The sequence below is a fragment of the Rhea pennata genome, chromosome 3, assembly GCF_028389875.1.
Source record: "Rhea pennata isolate bPtePen1 chromosome 3, bPtePen1.pri, whole genome shotgun sequence".
Classification (NCBI taxonomy): Eukaryota; Metazoa; Chordata; class Aves; order Rheiformes; family Rheidae; genus Rhea; species Rhea pennata.
Window position 1 is genome coordinate 128,619,305 of NC_084665.1, and position 18,201 is coordinate 128,637,505.

Here is an 18,201-nt window from a genome sequence, read left to right on the forward strand (position 1 = left end):
TCAGTGCACAAGCTCCTGGGTGGGTCATTGGTTCCAGCTGGGCTTCCTGCAACAAGCTGGCTCTGGAGACCAGCATCAAGAAGGCAGAGGCACTGGTCTGTGGTGTGAGAGTGACAGGGCCCAGGGCCCATCTGCACTGCTTGTGACGCACCTGGAGCCTCCTGGGCAGAGTGGAAATCTTGTTGAGCTTGGAGTGTGCCTACTTGCTCTTGTGCATGAATGACCTCTCCACTGAGTCCTCTCCACCAACGGACAATGGTGGAGAGAGTACAAAGCTTGGAGGCAGAAGGTTAAGACAGTTAAGGTCATGCTCCAGCCAGCTGTAGTCTAGGAGACCATGGCTCCTGCAGCATAGGGAGGCTTGGCCAGGGCCTGGCATGGGTGGCAGCGCTGTCTGGGCTGGGGGCTGGCTCCTTCAAGGTCGTGTGAGGACCTGCCAGGCTGCCTTCCCACCCTCCCACATGTGGCTTGGCTAGGGTTTTAGCGACATTATGGAGTTCAGACTTTAGATTTCTGGTCACCCTTTCTGGCTCCCTGTGGTTTTGCAGTGCCTCACCACACCCAGGTTAAGAGCAGAGAAAAGTTCTGGGTGCAGAAAATGTCTGGACACCTATTTAGCAGGACAGATTAGTCCCAGGAGACCTTCTAAAAGAAGCTCCATGCTATGACTTAAAACAGAATCAGTTTCCAAAGCACACTTTTTTTACCTCAAAACGCCTTGGGCGGCGGAAGCGTGGGGGAGGCAGGAAGCGCCCGGCCCAGCAGAAGTGGTGCCTCCCTGGGCAGAGCAGTGTGTGTGCGTGCAGTCTGCCCCGGCGACTGGGAGCCCCTTCTGCGGACAGCTGGGTGCACAGCGGTAGAGAAGTTGGGAAGTGCCGTGACTTCAAGTAGCTCACGCAGCAGAAAGCTGTACGTCTGTCCGCGTTTCCTCATCTCTTGCTTGTGCATGATGTTGACCTGGGACATGGCCACACTGGCCCCGGTGGATGTGTGACAGTGGTCAGGGAAAAGGGAAGTATGGGCCCATGAGCGTGCCTGGAATAACGCCCTGAGCTCTGGGAATGTGGGCGCTGTTGGCCCTTCGTGTGGAGGTCCCGTATGTTACACGTCTTACAACCTCTTGCTTTTGACGGTACTACACAGTGAGTTCTTCCGATGAATTGCACGTGTGAAAGCTAAAGGAAAATGTCCTCTTCAAACACATCTCTCTCCTATATCTGCTAACTCGGCATCACACTGAAAAGATGGTCAGAGAGTTAGCTTCCAGTTTTCCTGTACATCCTCTGAAGTGTTTGGTGTCGGTCACTGCCAGAGGCAGGGATCCAGAGGAGACCTCCAGCCTCATCGTCCCTCCTTCTTTTGTGGCTAGCCAAAGCTGTGTCTATCACCTCTTGCACCAGGCATGCTAACCAAAAGCCTTATTGCGCCCTAGGAGCAGGACCAGCTTGTCCACCCTTTCTGCATTTTGTAGTGTCTTTGTGCAAAGGACCTTTCCTAGGGACATGTCTCCCCCTCCCACAGTGCCAGTTCCTGAACGTACAGACCCAGAAAGCTTTAGCTCCAGGTGGAAAGGAGATGTAGGAGAAGAGACACTTCCAGTGGCAGCCCTACTTAGCATGAGAGCAAAGTAAAGCTCTCGGAGATGCAGCTCAAGGCAAGATGCTCTTTTGTAGAATTAGCACGAGCTCTTAACCCAGCGATGCGGTGTGCATTAGTTCTTCTCCAACTCTAATCTCTGTTACTTAGCACATCCCAGTCTAGCTGACTCAGCTTTGCGTGCTGTGTTCACATTCAGCAGGCAACAGGGGCTAATTCTGGGGACTCCTTCCCTTTGCCTGGCTCGTGTCCCCCTTCAGTGGTCCAAGGAGGCTGAGGGCACTGCCACAGCAAAGAGGCATTGCTCTGTCTACCGTTGCAGAGGGCTGGCATGGTTCGCAGCAGAGTTGCATCCTTGCAGCAGAGGCGGGTGAGAAGGTAGGGTATGGGGTGGGTTTGCAGAACGGAGGTCTCAAGCAATGCAGCACATGTTCTGGGTTGTGTGATGAGGAGCGGCTGTGTTATGCAGCAGCCTTCTCCCATCTGCAGCCCAGCTGCATCCAGCCGGCAGATTGTCAGTGTCTGAGATTTAGATGCTTTCTGGCCCCCGTGCTGCTCTGCAGCATGGGAGATGCCAGGAGCTCGGTGTCCTCCAGATGGGAAGCTCTGTTCCAGACCAGGCTGGGCTGCATTGCAGTCCATGCCATCGAACAGCAGTGAAACACGAGCAAGATGCATTCCTGGTTCTCACCAACAGCTCTGATGGCAGCCTCCACTATTCACCTCGTTCTTCTCATACCAAACATTTCTACAGTGCTGGAGGGGTTTCAGGAGGAATTATCATCACTCCCGCTAATGACTGATCCTATTTCCCTTGAGCCATTACTGCTGTAATCACCTGGCTTACTGACATGACAGCTCTATTTGTCCCATCGGTCTCCTGGTCATCCCAGCCCGGACATTAGCTGGCCTTCCAACACCCATTTACTGATGGGAGATGGCTCTCCAGGCCACACAGCTGGTTAGATGATATTTGTGCAGTGCTCTGTGGTCTAGAAGCACTCAGTGCTGCAAGTTGCTTTTTCCATTGCCCCTTCTCATGCGGCGGAAGGAAACCTAGTGTTTCTGAGCTGATGGAGCCTTGGCTCCCAGTCTGCATCTGCCTCGTGCTAACCAAAGTGGAGGTCACTGTCAGAGCAAAGAGCCTTACATGGCACATGCTGTGAGGGTGAGAGAACAGAGAAACTGCAGTATTTCAAGTCTGTTTTGCTGCTTTCCAATACCACCTCTCCGCCTTTTTGGAGACAAGTCCAGCCCTTAAGATTGCAGTTTCCCGGTAATGATATGAGTGTCCCAGGTGCAGGACTCTTTCCAAGCCGTGAAGAGCTAAGGCAGAAGCTAAGAGCTATGGGGTAAAAACCTCTGGCCTGGTTTTGCAGGAGGTCATAAAACTCCCTTGAAATGGACTCTGGCAAGAGCCTTGCAAATCCATGAGCGCTACAGAGCCTTGCGCTAATGCGAGGGAGGTGGTGACTCCGCAAGCAATCAGTGGCTAAGATGTTCCTGGCAGCAAATCAAACAACTGCTGCGCTGAGATTCGCCAACCAAAACCACAGTGTACTTTGGGTCTGTGGTTTCCTTTCTTTCCTTGGAGCAGAGGAAGGTAGGCTTTTCTCACTGGCTGATGCCAAGCAATGATTTGACAAGGAAATTGTACTGAGAAGCATGGGCGACTTAAACTGTACTTCAGGCCCAGCCAAACACTCCTCCTCTCCCCCTTGAAGCGGGTTGTTAAGTGCATTTTTGTTTCTCCCTGAGCACCAGTGCCCGTGCGTGTGTCAGGAAGCGCCGGAGGCCTTGGCCTCATAAACATCAGTCTCTCGAGATGAGAGGCTCATCAGGACCAAACCCTGACACCAGATTTGCCCAGCAAAATGACCCTGGGAGGAGATGTCTCTTCGGGATGGAGGACGTTGATGAAGTCATGCTTCAAGCTGGGAACTGCCTAGACCACAAGGACAGAGCCCCTCCAAGACCCACGTCCCTGCAAGGGTCTGGGAGCACATCAGCTCCCTCGCTCCTCCTTGGCCGCCTGCACTGTCTCCAGCCGCTAGCCCAGTGACTGGGCAACATTTGCAATCTTCCTCCCAGTCGTGTTTGCTGCTGGTCCCACCAGCGCCGTCTGCATCAGGGGGACCTTCCCTTCACGTTGCCTTTTTAACCTACTTGGACAAAGACAGCCAGAAAAGACCAGGGTTGGACATGTCTCATCCCAAGTGAGCCCCGGCTCCCAAATCACAGCCTCCCTATTCCAGCTCCCTGAGGTCAGGGGTGCTCGGCTAAAGGGGCTTCATCTCAACCGGTCTCCAATAAATAGCGAAACGCTCTGGCAGCAAGCACTGAATTTCTATGGTTTATGGGATTCTCTGCAATTTATAGGAAACAGACCCGAAGCGAGGCACTGGTCCAAGCCCCGGCTTTAGGGAAAGGCCTGTTTTCCTGCAGCACCAGTCTTACACTTCTGCACCGGCTTTCTTCTGAGTCTACAGTAACCATCAGCTCGCTGGGAAATGCAGCCTCTTCGGGGGGAAGGGACGTCAAGGCGGAGGAGCCTCCTCGCAGGAAATCCCGTTGCTGCAGGTCCCGACAGCCCCGCGGGAGCGTTTCTGGCAGGTCTGGGTTCGCTTACAGGGACGGTCGACCCGGTCTAGCGTTGACCGCTGTGCAGCCGCCCTCTCGCCTCCCCCGCGGGGCTGCTGCTGCTCTTCCTCTCCGCGACGGAGCAGCCGTTCCCCATCGTTTTCCATTTTGCTGTTTTCTTATCCTTCATCCCATCCTTCAGAATTACCCCAGAAAAGTATTATTTTCCTTGTTTCCAAATGGGGAAAATTATTATTGAAAGTGACTGTAAATCAGCCTGCTTTACCCTTCCTCGGGGACCGTTGTATGGGGAACACATTTACGAGGAAACAGCAGTGAATTAGCCCCTGCAGTGATTCACCTATAAATGAATTCACGGCCAATGAGAGAAATCCACTTCCTAAATCCCGCGTGCAGGTAAGAAGGAATTTTCTTGCATGTTGCTGCAAACAGAGCACATTTCTGCGTGCAAGCAGTCATGCAAGGTTACCTCTGCATTAAGAAGGGAGCAGCAAATAACGTCCAAGGTACATCGCGCAAAGCACCTTTAAAGTCTTCCTGTTTTCAGGGTTTCCTTTTAGACCAGTGATTTCCATATACAGCATTGTTGAAGGAAGAAAAATATTATATACTTTCTGTTTCTTATCATTTATCTTCCATCCTACTGCAACTGGAAGTGGGATTTAGCAGAGATTTCGCCTCTTCTGCAGACAATAATTCTCAACAGCTGTTGGACATGACCCTGCAGAGCCATTTGGACTCAACCTGTGTCTTTTGAACAATATCATCCCTCTCCTCACCAGGACGTGGCACACAAACCTTCCTGGGAGCTGCCTGAGGGATGGGACTTTGCTGACTGCATGGGAGGTTTGCAATTGCTCTTGGGGTTTGCTCGGGGCCATTGGCACAGACCGGAGACCAGGGGATCTGGTCACGCTCCTCCACTGCATCCTGCAAACCTGAACTGGTTTGTCCAGAAGAAACCGAGACTCAACTGCACTGACTTAACTGCAATGAGAAACTGCCAAGACAGTTGCAGAGTGAAGGCACCAGCCGTCCCTCCTGGTGGGACCAGTAGTGATGCCAGCACCAGGGCTTTCCCCCGGTCTTCCTGATCTGCCGAGCTTCCACGGCTCCCCCGTTTCCAGCTGGTGCTGGACCTTGCCCTCAGCTTGGGATGCTCCTTAAACTTGGCTGGGACGCAACAGCTCAGAGAGCTGGGCCTGAACCGAAGGAACAGGAACCAAATTGGATAGGAGCTGTGCCACGAAGGGGTTGTCCTCTGCTCATCAGCAAGCTTGTTTAGAAGAAAAGAAAGGAAGAAGGGAAATCCAGAAATGAAGGAAATACAAGCAACTGAGGTTGAAGGGGAGGGATGGGAAATGAGGAGGAGAAGGAGCAGAGGAGCTGCCCTCCACGGGGGTGCCGGCCCCTGCATTTTGGGCGTGAAGTTCAGCGTTTTCGCAAAGTGTTTGAGATATGCCGATGGAGGGCAGTGGGCAGCAGCTACGTGCTAATACTGATGTCCTTCACCCTGTCGAGAGATGCAAGAGCAGAAGCAATGGGATGGTGGTTCGGAGGACCCACAAGTGGGTATAAGCAAGAAGCTGCTTTCTAACCATCTCTGGGGTCAGGATCCGAAATGGCTCCTCAGCACTGAAAGCATCCCAGCGTGGCTAGCCCCACGGCTGGGCAAACGCTGCTGAAAGAGGAGAGAGACGACGGGAGGTACTCCACCGCCGGCCGCTGCTGGAGGCGGGATGTTGGAGGTCCCGGAGCCGCGGGCTGCGCCGGGGCGGCCGTGCTGCGCTTTCCCTCCCCTGCACGCCTGTGGCCTGCACGGGAGGCCTTGCAAAGAGGTTTCCTCCCGGCGCCACGTGGGCATTGCAGAGGCTGCGGTTTGGAGCGGTCGTTTTCCCAGGTCTCCTCGTCCTACATGATCGCTATTTATGTTTGCACCGTAGCAGCAGGTCACTGGGACGAAGGTCTTTCCTGTGCCAGATGTATCTGAGGCTAGAAAAAAAGCAGTTTAAATCAGCTTCTAATGCGGCAGCGCAGATCTGAGATGGGGAGGAAATGAATTCGCGGATTTGTTTCGTTGCGTTTACCAGCTTTGGCGTGCCCCAGGTCTGTCACAGCGGCTTTCCCTGGCATCCGGGCGCCCCGGTTGCCTGAGCTCTGCCTTGCCCCCGCGGCGGCCGCGCTGAGCTGATGCAGCGTGTACTTTGCACTCCTTGGTTTTGCCTGAATAGAGACTTTGGCCCTCGCAGGGGCAAACGGCAACTCGAGACCTGTTTTGCCCGAGACCAGCTCCTAAGGCTGCCGCAGCGGTTTTTAGCAGCTTGGTTTCTCGGCGGCCGTTTGCCGCGGGATCCCGGCGGAAGCTGTTTGCACCCAGGTGCAACCTCCCAGCTAACGCCGCTAAGAGCCACATTCGCGGGCTCTGCCGAGGGTCTCTGGTAGAGGTGTGAGCCACGACCTCCCCCGTACGGGCTGCGCTGGCACGTAGTATTTGCCGTATAAAAGGAGAAGCTAACCTGTGTTTTGGCTCCTCTCAACAGGCTCCCTGGAGCTCCGGGTCCAGCCCGTGCTGGCATTTCCCGCCGCATCTGGCCCCTCCTGTTTTTCTGATATTGGGGGTTGTTTTAAGTGATAGGTTTGGTGGGTTTGATAGTATTTCAGCATTGCAATACTTGAGCATTGCGATATTTGAGCATTGCGATACTCGGCTTTCCTCGGGGCTCCCGGCTGAGCAGCGTCTGGCCCTGAAGACTTGCAATGGTGCATTTTGCCTCCTCGCTGGAGAAGGCCCTCGCGGGGGGACAGGTTCGTCCCCCGCGAGGAGAGATGCCGGCGGTGGGGATCCCAAGGGGCGCTTGGCTCCGGCGCTCCGTTACGCTCCGCTCTCGCCTCGGCCGGCCGCGAGCGCTGCGGAGGGCCTGGCAGCCGTCCCGCCTCCGAGGCGGCTGCGGGAAAAGGGGGGTAGTGCTGCCTTTCCTGCCTTTCGCCAGCTGTGCCTCAAAAATCTCTCCTTGGAGCGTTCGATTACGGTCTTAAATTCCGTTTGTGCCGAAGCTGATGCTCCCTGCCACCCTTCCCAGCTGGATCCCGCTTCCGCTCTCCGAAGGATGCCGGTTCACGCGCCCCTGCCCGGCTTCTCAGCCGGCCTGGCCCTTCCGCCTTGCGCTTCTCCTAGGGCCACCGAATCGAGGAGCCTCCTGCCATCACCTGGCCCTTCCCGCTGCGCCTCTCGCTTCCCCGCCGCGTCCTCGCTCCCGCGCTGCCGGAGCGGGCGGCGCAGCGGGGAGGTTTTCTTAGCGGCGGCTTTGCTGTAGCGGCGGGGCAGAGCGAGCTGGGAAGCCGGGCAGCGTTTTGGGGGCAGAAACGCGAAAGGAGTGCAGTGGCGGGTGGGAGCTCGCGTGCGCGGCGCTGCCAGGAGCCGGGGCGGCGGAGCCGGCGTCACGTGCCGCGTCCCTGGCCCCTCTCCCGCTGCTCTCCGGGCTCGTGGCATCTGGTTCCCATCACGGAGCAGGCTCCAGGCAGCTTTCCTCCATCCGACACAGCTGCGGCCGCCCAGGGGAGCAATCCCGGCTTCCCAGAGCCTCCGAGTTAAAGGGCAAGAATTTCCTGCACGCTTTTTTTTTTTCCCCCCCTCTCTCTCTTTTTTTTTTTTTTAATAAGAAATTTCTACATGCGTGTGAGCGTGTGTGGCGGTTGTTGTTGTTACACGGAGATGAAAGAGGAGCCAATGTCAGAGCGGGGCCCGCAGACCCGTCCGGCTGCAGCCCAGCGGCGCAGCCCGCCGGGGGCTCGCGGGGAGCGGCCGCCGCGAGCCGAGCCGTCCCGGCGGCGCCGGCGCGGGAGCCGAGCGACGCGCCCGGACCCAGCGGCTCCTTCCGCCCCGGTTTTCGCCCCCCCCACCCGCCCCGTCTTCTCCGCGCGGTGCAAAAAGCTCTGCCGCTGCCTGCAGGGAGCCGCGGCGCAAACCCGGCCGCTCGCCGGCCGCAGGGAGGCTTCGACTCGCTCCGGCTGGGCGAGAGGTGGAAGCGAAACCGGGCCAAGGCTGGGACGCGTCAGAAGCAGGTGCTTCCCTGAGAGCAAAAAATTCTGGTTCTTCTGCCCCAAATATTCCCCCGAGCTCTCAGGGACCCCCAGCAAACTGCTCTTTGCCCAGGAAAAGCTTCCGATTCACCAGCCTGGCGGGCTCCCGATGAGAACCGCTCTGGATGGGAGCGGTGACCACCCCGGGGGCCACGGAGGAGCCGTCTGCCGCTTTGTGCCTCAGTTTTCCCGTCTGTAAAACGAGGGATAAACGATACCGATGAGCGGTGCCGGGTAGCCCTGTGCAAAACTCGTATTAGAAGGATCTGGACCCCAGCGCTCGTCGGGGACAGCTGCGTCCAGCCCTGCCGGCGACCGGCGCCGGCCCCTCGGCGCGTTCCCCAAAGCCGTTTGCAGTCGCTGGTTCCCGTGCAGGGCCGTTGCCTCTGCCCGGGCTCGGGGCCGCGGGCGCCCGGGGCCCGGCCGCTCCCGCGCGATGCTCTCCGGCGTCTCGGAGCCTGTGGGCGCCCTGCCTGACGCCGGGCTTTTCCTCTTTGCAGGTGACCGAGGCCCGAAGGGCGAGAAGGGGGACCGCGGCGGCGACACGGGTAAGCGGGCGTGCGAGGGAGCAAGGCTGGGGCACGGGGAGCAGGACGTCAATCCTGCCCCCTCCTCGCAGAGCCCCGGTCTCCGGCGGGCATCTCCGCCAAAAGCAGCATGTGCCTGATGATCCCCAGCAGCCCGGCGCTGGGTTTCCAGGCTGGCAACCAGAGAAGCGTCTGTGCCCTGTCTGGGGAAGGAGCCTGGAGCATGAGGAGCTAGAGCTCGCCCCTGAAACCCCAGAGATGCTCGTGGTCTTCTCCAAGCGTGAGACATCCCTCCTTCCCCCAGCTGGGATGTCCCTCTTTCCCCAGCTAGGACATCTCTCTTCCTTCACCCGAGTCACCCCTCCTTCTCCACCTTGCTGCAGGAGCAGAGCAGGAGCAGGGGGCATTGAAAGGCAGAAGGGATGAGGTGGGAGAAGGAGGTCAAACCGGTGGTGCACTGGGGCAAGAGGAAAGCTTTGCACATCATGAGGAATCAACGTGGGAGGTGAAAGAGGGTCTCAGCAGTGGAAAGAGGCAGGGCCTGGCAGGGTGTGCTTTGGGCCTGTTCGTGCTCTGGGTGACATGTACGCGCAGCCCCATCCCGTGCCGCGGGTGCAGGAGGGGACGGGGACGTGGCTCCCTGGGAACAGGCTCGAACTGGGGGGGGGGCAGCTCCAATGGTGTGGGATGCGCCTGGAGGACCTGCATCTCTTTGCAGTGTCCCGGCTCATCAGCAAGCTCCAAGAGCTTGGGAACAAGCATCTCCGCGATGCCCGGAGGGGCGTGAGGGGGCTGGTGGCTCCAGCATGGTGGGAGTGCCAGGAGTAGCAGTGAAGGAGACAGGGGAGCAGGGGACACCATGCTGGGGACATCTCAGCTGCTGCCTCTCCAAGGCCTGAGATGTGGCCACTTGGCCATGTGCACAGCAGACCCCAGGATGCCTCAAAGCTGCCTGGCTGGAATAGTGTAGGTCCCAGCTCCCGCACCCAAGGGACCCACACGGTCCCAGGCTCTGGCATCTCTTGTAGCTACAGTGAGGCAACGCATGGAGAAGATTCCACCCCTCCATCCACTCACACCCCAGCAGGACCTTCAGTTTCCTGGTGGGACCCAAAAAACTTAGCACCTCCCAGAGCTTCGAGCTCTCTGGCTCAGCGGAGCAGAGCCGAGGCAGCGAAGCCGGCATGGACCTGCCCGTCCCCTCTCCCACCCAGAGGCCAGTGCTGTTGAGGTTCATCTCCGGGTCGCATGGATCAAAGCTCTGGCTGGGTGACCGGCACGCGGAGATGAAGGAGAGGCTGGGCAGTGCCGGCGCTGAGCCTTCCTCCCACGGCGAGCGGGGAGCCACGGCCCCGCTTCCTCATCGGGCAGATGGTCTCAATTACCAGGCAGGAGACGATATCTCGCCGCAGCTGCAAAGAATCAGGCCCTTGTTTTTGCAGCCACCAGGGTTTATTTCTCCTCTTTAGCTTTTCCTTTCTTGTTTGGCGTTGGCTTTTCGAGGGCTGGCGGGGAGCAGGCCGGGTGGGGAGGAGGAGGTCGAGAGGTTTTGAAAGTCACTGATGTGGTGAAAACAAGCACAGGAAAAAAAAAAGGAGCAAAGACCTCGGGGTTTATTGAGTATGATGCAAAGGGAAAGTTGGAAAACCTCATGCGTCGGGGAGCTGCTCCAAGGCAGATAAGGCCGGGCCGTGTCGCAGGCAGGGCCGAGCCCCGCACCAGGCTGCGGTGGTGGCCCAGCCCCGGTCCCAAGGGCTGCCCACGCCGGGGAGGGAAGAGCCGTCTTCCTTGAGTTGCTGGGAAGGGTAGGGTAGGAAAAAGGGGGGATTCTGGGGCTGGAAAGCAAGGTCTGAAGCACTAAAGTTCAAGTTAGCAGTTGAACCCAAGCCCCTGGGATTCGCTGCCATGGTGCTGGCTCTTTGCCCTGGGCAACCCATGCCGATGCGCCGGCGCCGTCCCGGTTCTGCAGCGCGGGATGCGCCAACATCCCCGTGCAGACACTTCGGAGCAGCTCCTGGGGAAGGGGGGACGTGTCCATGGGCACCGGTGCCACTTCTGGACAGCCGGGGTGGCAGTAAGGACTAGGTGGGACGCCCTGAGCTGCTCCAGCTGCCCGGGGACTGCGGTGAGAGGGGTCTGGGCATGGCCGGGCTGCAGGATTTGCAGGATTTTTGTTTTGGTAGGAAAGCCGCGGAGGTGCTGGGCTTTCTCGGCCGCTTTTAGCGCTATTAGTAATGCTCGTTAGAGGCTGAACGGAAGGGCCGTGGCCAGGGCTCACGCCTGCTGAGCTCTGCGGCTTTCCTAGCAGCCCTCACCCTAGTGATTAATGGGAACATCCCAGTCCTAGGCGTGCTTGGAGCCGTGCCTGGATTGCACATCTCCTCCCTGCCTCGGGGAAGCCTTCGTTTTCCTCCAGCACGGCAGGCGCTCTTGAGCATCTCACGAAGGTCCTGCCAGCTCCCCGCTCTGCGAGGGGCGCAGTAAAGGAGCCCGTGTGCAATAGTGCCAGCTTCCCGGCACAGCAAGAGGAGGGAGCGGGGGGGAGCAGCTGGGAGGAGGCTGTGGGGACCACCTGCAGTGATACCTCTGACGCCGGGCGGGCTGCGGTACGCCAGGGCCGCGTTGGCTGCTTGCATCAGCTTCCCGCACGGCTGTCCCCTGCCGCAGCGGGAGTGGGGAGCCCTCTGCTCCAGCCCATCCGCGTCCTCCAGGCTTCATCTCGGGGACATCTGCGTGGAGGCACCTTGCTGGTGCAAAGCAGTGGCTGAGCTGGTCCTTTCGACTGTGGTCAGGCAGTGCCGGGGGGGGGGTCAGGACCAGATCTGGCATTAAGTAATTCCCTTGCAGTGCAAATGGTGTTTCAGTGCACTAGGAAAATTCCCCGGGGCTCAGTCGATGTCAGGATTATTGAGAACCTGGTATTAGACGCCTGGTACCACCCTCTGGTCCTGAGCCTGTCTGGGGCAATCTGGCACAGGCAGACTGGTCAGAGCTCCCCTCCCAACGTGCCCATCCAAACTGCCCTGTCCTCCAGTGATCCCTGCCTGGGGTGGGTTGGAGCCAGGCGTGTTGGCTCCTGCCAGGCCTGGAGATATGTCCAGGATGGACAGGCTTGGGGCAGTGCTTGGTTAGCATGGCAATGTGTCCTCAGTGCCCTGTGCTCTCTGCAACCTGACATAGCCACCTTCAGATTTACGTTGAGGTTGGGCTGAATCATCCTCTGTGTCTATCCAGGGACGAGCAAGGGGCACCCAAGGGACAAGGTGTAGTTAGAGCTAGGCAGGAGGACCCTGGGCTTCAGGATCCCCACTCGAAGATGCACTGCTGCAGGCATGCAAGGAGCTGGGCAGCCCTCGTTGGCAGCAATGTGCAGGTAGAAACCGTGATCTCAAATGCATGCGGATAGGACAGCCGATATGAGCTGGGAACCATGCAAAGGGAGGTCGGGAAAGCGTGGCTTGATTCGAGAAGCAGAAAGGCTGTGAGGGGACTGGGCTGCTCTCTGTGAATGCACGGGTAAGAGGGGAGGGTTGAAGCTGTGGACAGGGTCAGAGGAGGAGGAAATGAGGATGCTGTGTTGAGGAATCGATTCAGGTTGGAGGTAGGAAGAGGGACTTGGGCTGTCAGTAGCAAAGAGCCCCCCTGAGAGGTCCCAGAGCTGCTGCGTTTTCCAGTACCTGGAGAGCAGAAAGAGTCATGGCCCCAAGGCATCTTGGGGTGGCTTTGCCTTTGTGCTGGACCCGAAGCTCCCACCAAGCACAACTGTGATAAGAGCGTTGACAGGGGACACCAAACACCTGGGGCATCCCTGCGGAACTGGGAAGGTCATGTCATGACAGGCTCGCTGTCTCTGGGTGAAGAGTAGGGCCAAAAACATTCAGATCCTGGGTTTCTCTGGCAGAATCTCGCTCTCCTTGCTCAAGGGGGATGGCTTGCTTGTTTGGAGCAGGGAGTCTGAACCGACTTGTGAGCAGAGGATATCAGCGTTGAATCAGGCACAAGCTTGGGTTGGCAGCAGCAGTTCTCTTGGCAACTCAAAGCAGTGGCCACAGTTGTGGCGCACGTGTTCAGCTGAGAAGAGTCACTCCGTCCAGCCCTCAGATGACACCATCCCTAGGGTGATCCAAGGCAGCTGTTCAGCATGGCTCAGCAAAGCTGTGCAAGGACAGGGAGGAAATATCCCATCCCAGATTGCAAACAGTTTTTTTTTTTTTTAACCAGGACTTGTTTGAGATGACTTGCATAATTTATGGCTCCATTGCTTGAGAAAGGTCACACCAGTAGAAAGCCCTCTGACCCATCAGACCACTGCAGCATCCCAGATGAGCCTCTCCTTAATGGCTCAACCAGCCCCAAGACAGGGGGTTGTGCAAAATATCAACAGGACAATTTAGAGTCAACATGAAATATTTCCTGGCTCCTCTGTGAATCTGATACTCTGCCGAGATCCAGAAAAACATGCTCAGGGTTTCCAGATCCATTCTTGAGCAGGCTGTGGAAGTGAGAGACCAGTGTATGCTGAAGCCAAGCAGGGCCTGTGCTTTCAGTAGGTCATGGGAAGAGGTGGCCTTGCTCCAGCTCGGCGTGAGCCAGGGAGGGGTTGTAAACCCAGAGACTGATACCACGAAGAAATTTTGTGCAGGTCCCAGCCAGTTGGCAGTACCAGTTGCATCTCACTGCAGCAGGTCTCAAACACTGCCCTGGTCTCTAAATGTCCTACTACATCTGCAACGCCCACTCGTGTCCCTCTGCTGCAGCCCAGAAAGTATGTCATAGGCTGGGACTCAGCTAGCTTTGCCCATCAAAAGGCAGGTGTTTAGGCTGCTGTTCAACTTCACAATCTCTAACTTGGTTGGCTCGATAACTTAAACAAGCCTGAGCCAAACACAGACTCATAGAATCACAGGACAGTTGAAGTTGGAAGGGACCTCTGGAGATCATCTAGTCCAACTCCCCTGTTCAAGCAGGGTCATCTAGAGCATGTGGCTGAGGACCTTATGCAACACATCTCCCATAACCTCCTAGCACAAAGCAGAAGTCCCAGTTAGCATGGATGTTGAACAAGTGAAGTGTCAAATTCCACCCAAGTCTTTACAGCTGCAGTGGTCGCCTCTTGGCATCAAGATCTTTTCACTTTGTCATTTGCAAGACTGCCATGGTCCACCTACCAGCAAAACCACAGGGCATGAGAAGTTGTTTGCCTACGCTCTGAGGCTTCAGCTGGAAGAAAAAAGACAGGAATAGACTTACAAGTCAGTGGGGGGAAGTTTAGCTTAGATATAAGGAAAGACTTTCCCACGACGCCCGTCATGGGCAGGGGGTGATTGTGAGCAGTGGTGGGGGTGGTGGAGCTGGAGGCTGGGCAGGGAGTAGGTCTCGGTGCCTAGCTTAGGGCCCTGCCCACCGTATTTGCAGCAATTTTGGTGAAACGGTGGAAGCGGAGCGCAAGTCCCCAAGCAGCTCTCTCTACCTGGGGAACTTTCTGACTCTGGCTCAAGAAGCAAAAATTGGAATATTTATGGCTGTCGAGGCAGAGCCCTCAGTCTTACTGGAAATATTTCATGCAGCAATCCAAAAGCCATTCATCTTAGCATTTGAAAACTAATGTCAGTGAGCATTTCTAATGGGAATGTGTGTTTTGATAGGGAAAAAAAAAACTGGCTTTGAGAAAATTTCCTTAAATAAAAATCTTCAACCAGCTGTAATATAACCTTGTTTCTGGGGAACCCAAGTTCCATCCTCAGATGCAGTCCCAGCACTCAGTGAGTCACAGAGCCAGTCCAGCTGCCTGAAAGCTATTTTCTCTGTTCAAATCCAACTCGTGTATAATCCCAAATAATGGGATTTGTGGGATGTTCACTTCAATTTGTTTTCTCAGCCCTGAAGGAGACTTTGGCTGGGCACGGAGGAAGAACAGTTGTGGTTTAATTTTGCTGTTGAGCTCGTCAGTCCTTCCCCTGTCAAATAAATCACCACTGCCCTGTGCTTCTCCCTGAGCAATGGAGAAGGAAGACCATGTGTGATCCCACATGGCACCAGTGGAGATGAGGAGGAGGAGGAAGAAGGAGCAGTGAAAGAAAGGGAGTTGAGGGGTAGGCAAGCAGGAGTGCAACGAGGAAGAGCAAGTCCTTCCTCTGACTCGGCATTTGTGACCAACTCGAGCTTCCCCTCCTCTCCACGGTGTTCCCTCAAACACAAAGTCAGGGTCCACCTCAGCAGAGCGGAGTTGGTGCAGGGCTCCGAGGTCTCCAGGCTGACTGGGAATACGCACTGGGAAGAGCTAGGCTGAGCTCAGCCTTCTCCATCACCCGCAATCCTGTCTCCTAATCCTATCTGGAAACTGTTCTTTGGCTTTGCTGCCATCTTAATCCTCTTCTGAGGTTACTCAGACTTTCCTCCTCTTTTCATCCCTGAACTTCTCCTGTTAGGCTTGTACCACTGGCTTCGGGGTTGACTCCAGTTCTGTACTGCAGTTGTGTACGCCAACAGGGGCAGAGGCTGGATTTGGGGTCAGCAGCATTGCCTTTGTGGGGACCAGCTCAGCAAACGGAGGCTGGTGGTCTTCAGTGGAGCGTGCACCAAAAGCCCACTTGGCTCTCCAGGCGATGGAGCCATGCAGGGATCCCACGCACGGGTGCTGAGGGCAGACACGGGGGTGGCCGGAGGTGGGTATGGGGCAGCTGGTGGCCCTGTGCTGCCCACTCTGACGTCTCTCTTCCATGTGACAGCCACGGAGGAGGGGATGATCCGGCTGGTGAACGGCTCCGGCTCCCACGAGGGCCGGGTGGAAGTCTTCTACGACCGCCGCTGGGGCACGGTGTGCGACGACGGCTGGGACAAGAAGGACGGCGACGTGGTGTGCCGCATGCTGGGCTTCCGCGGGGCCGAGGAGGTGTACCGCATGGCGAGGTTCGGCCAAGGTAGGGAGAAAACAAACCAGGAGCCCGGCAGCCTCTGGCATCTCCCCTGCGAAGAGGCCAGAGGTTCTGAGAGACCGTGGTCTGGCTGGGGCCAGGTTCTTCCTCACCTCGGACCTTGGGTGTCTGCACATAGTTTGCCGTTTGCCTGCAGGATGGCCTGCAAGCGCGGTCCTGGCTCTCTCCCAGGTCCCTCCTTTGGCCCGCTTTGGCTCCGTTTTCACGTGCACACTCAGACGTGCACGGGCTGACCCGGCTCGGTGTGCTCCACGCTGGGAAGTCCTCCCCGGAGAGGGGACAGCCAGGAGCACAGCTGTCAGGGTCGGGGTCGCAACGACGCTTTGGGTAGCGCTGAGCCTGGTTGCAAAAGCCAAAATCGTCCTGCCAGCGGGATCGTGGCACGAGCAAACGAAGCAGAACCGTCCTGCGCCGGCCCCAGCAGCCCCAGGGCTTTCTTGGACAAACACTTTGGTTTTTCTGCTGGAGGCAACTCTCAATATCAATTTTCCCTTTAGAATAATAATAATAAAGGCCCTTTAAAAACAGTGGAAATGTCAGTAACGCTTTGGCAGGTGGAGTGATGGCCTTTGCCCCCAGATTATTTGGTTGCGGTGTTTCTGTTTAGGCTAGCTCTCGTTCTGGGTAGACTTTTTAAGTGTTTTAGTTGCTTTTTTTCCAATTGCTTGGAGTTGCCAAGGAGATGATGGATCCTGTATCTGAGGACATGGATATTCCCCCTTGCCAGAGGCCAGCTCCATGGCCCGGAGGGTCCGGAGCTGACATTTCCCGGCTCGGCAGCTGCCTCTTGGTGCTCGGATGAGAGCTTGGGGCTGCTCAGAGCTAATCGGACGATGCTAATTGCGCCCTTTGCGGCCAGCACCCCGGGGAGGTGGCACTGGGTGGGGGAGCTCATCTTCCTCCTTGGCAAGACACGGTCGGCCGCCGGCTCTCCCAAGCTGTTTTTTTTTTCCTGCAAATTCCTTTGCAAAAATTTTTGGACGCTGCCACGCGCCAGGCCGGAGGGATTTCTGGTTTTCCTTGCAATAAGGCGGAGGGAACGGGTGGCATCCGGCGGGCGCTTGGCTTCATACCTGTGACCATGCCTGGGGACCAGCGGGCTCCTACGCGACGCCTCAGTCGAAGCGAGGGCCCTGCTTTCGGGGCCATGCTTGGGTAGCGCCTACCTCACCTGCAGCCCCAGGGAAAAGCTCTGTGCAGGACAGTGTCCTCCAGCTGTCTGAGGAAGGGTCCCCCCTTCCCACGGTCCGCCAGGAGATGGTTCTCCAGCCAGAGCGGGCAGGGGTCCCCCAACTCCTGAAAGCGCTGGAAGAAGGTGGAGGTGGTGAGGACTTTCCAAAGGGATCTCCCAGGCCAGCTGAGTTTATCCCTGCGGCGGGGATGGCTGGGGCGAGCGGTCCCGCGGGATAAACCCGTCCCCGGGGCTCACGGCAGCGCTGTTTTTCCAGGCACCGGCAGGATCTGGATGGACGACGTCTCCTGCAAGGGCACGGAGGAGAGCCTGCTGCACTGCAGCTTCTCCAGCTGGGGCAAGACGAACTGCGGCCACGCCGAGGACGCCAGCGTCAAGTGCCTGGCGCCGTGAGCCGGCGCAGCCGGGCGCCCGCGGAGGAGCCGGCGCCGCGGCCGGGCGCCCGCGGGGCTCCGGGGGTGGGCGAGAGGGCGGCGCGCGGGAACGCGGCGCGCGGGAACCCAGCCTTGCCCTGCTCGCCTCCCGCGCGGCTTTGCCCTCCTCCTCCCCAGCATCGGGCCGACCCGGCGCGCACGGACGGACGGACGGACGGACGGACGGCCCCGTCGCCCCCCGCGCTGCCCAGCCAGCCGCTCCCGCCTGCGCTTCCTCAAATCTTTTATTAGAGAAATAAATATCTTTTTAGGACCGTCGAGCGGGCGCCCGCGGAGCGCGTGCGGAGGACGCGCGCGGAGCCTGGCTCCCTCCCGGACGTCGGGAGACGAGGGACTCCTTCACCTGGGAGCGAACCAAGCCCGGAGGAGGCACCGGCCGCCGGTGCCGGCCGACTCTCCCGGCGCGCGGCGAGTTCGGGAAAACCGCCTGGTTTCTGTCCCGCTGGAAAGCCTGCGATGTCGAAATCTGGGTTTGTCCCAGCCTCGTGCGGAAAGGGGAAAACATCTCAGGGTGTTCCCTGAAACCGAACACCCCGAGCTGCGACGCTCGCCTGTTTTTCGGCGCTAACGTTGCGATGGGTGATTAAGCCCCGTTACGGTCTCCCAGGGGCAGATCCTGCCCTTAAATCTGCTTTCGGTTACAGGTTACGTGTTGTGTTTGGTCTCTACGGAAACTGGGAGGCCCTCAGGTCATACAAACAGCAGCGATTGCAATATAGAAATATAGAGAGAGACGTACTCTCTACGGGTTTGGGGACCCTGATGCCCCTCCACGTGCCCCCTATGCGTTTGTTGAACTCCAAGAGACCCCACCAAGGCCTTGGGGACCTCGATGA

At 57.6% G+C, this 18,201-nt stretch overlaps 1 protein-coding gene across 1 annotated transcript in view; it reads left to right on the forward strand.

Annotated features, from left to right (window-relative positions):
- Nucleotides 1-18,008, forward strand: part of SCARA5 (scavenger receptor class A member 5) — a 37,274-nt gene extending 19,266 nt beyond the window's left edge. The window contains exons 7-9 of the mRNA XM_062573336.1: nucleotides 8,778-8,825; nucleotides 15,533-15,724; nucleotides 17,188-18,008. Of these exons, the coding sequence (XP_062429320.1) occupies nucleotides 8,778-8,825; nucleotides 15,533-15,724; nucleotides 17,188-17,324 (377 nt within the window). The 3' untranslated portion in view covers nucleotides 17,325-18,008. The remainder of the gene's footprint in view (nucleotides 1-8,777; nucleotides 8,826-15,532; nucleotides 15,725-17,187) is intronic.
- The last annotated feature ends 193 nt before the right edge of the window (nucleotides 18,009-18,201 follow it).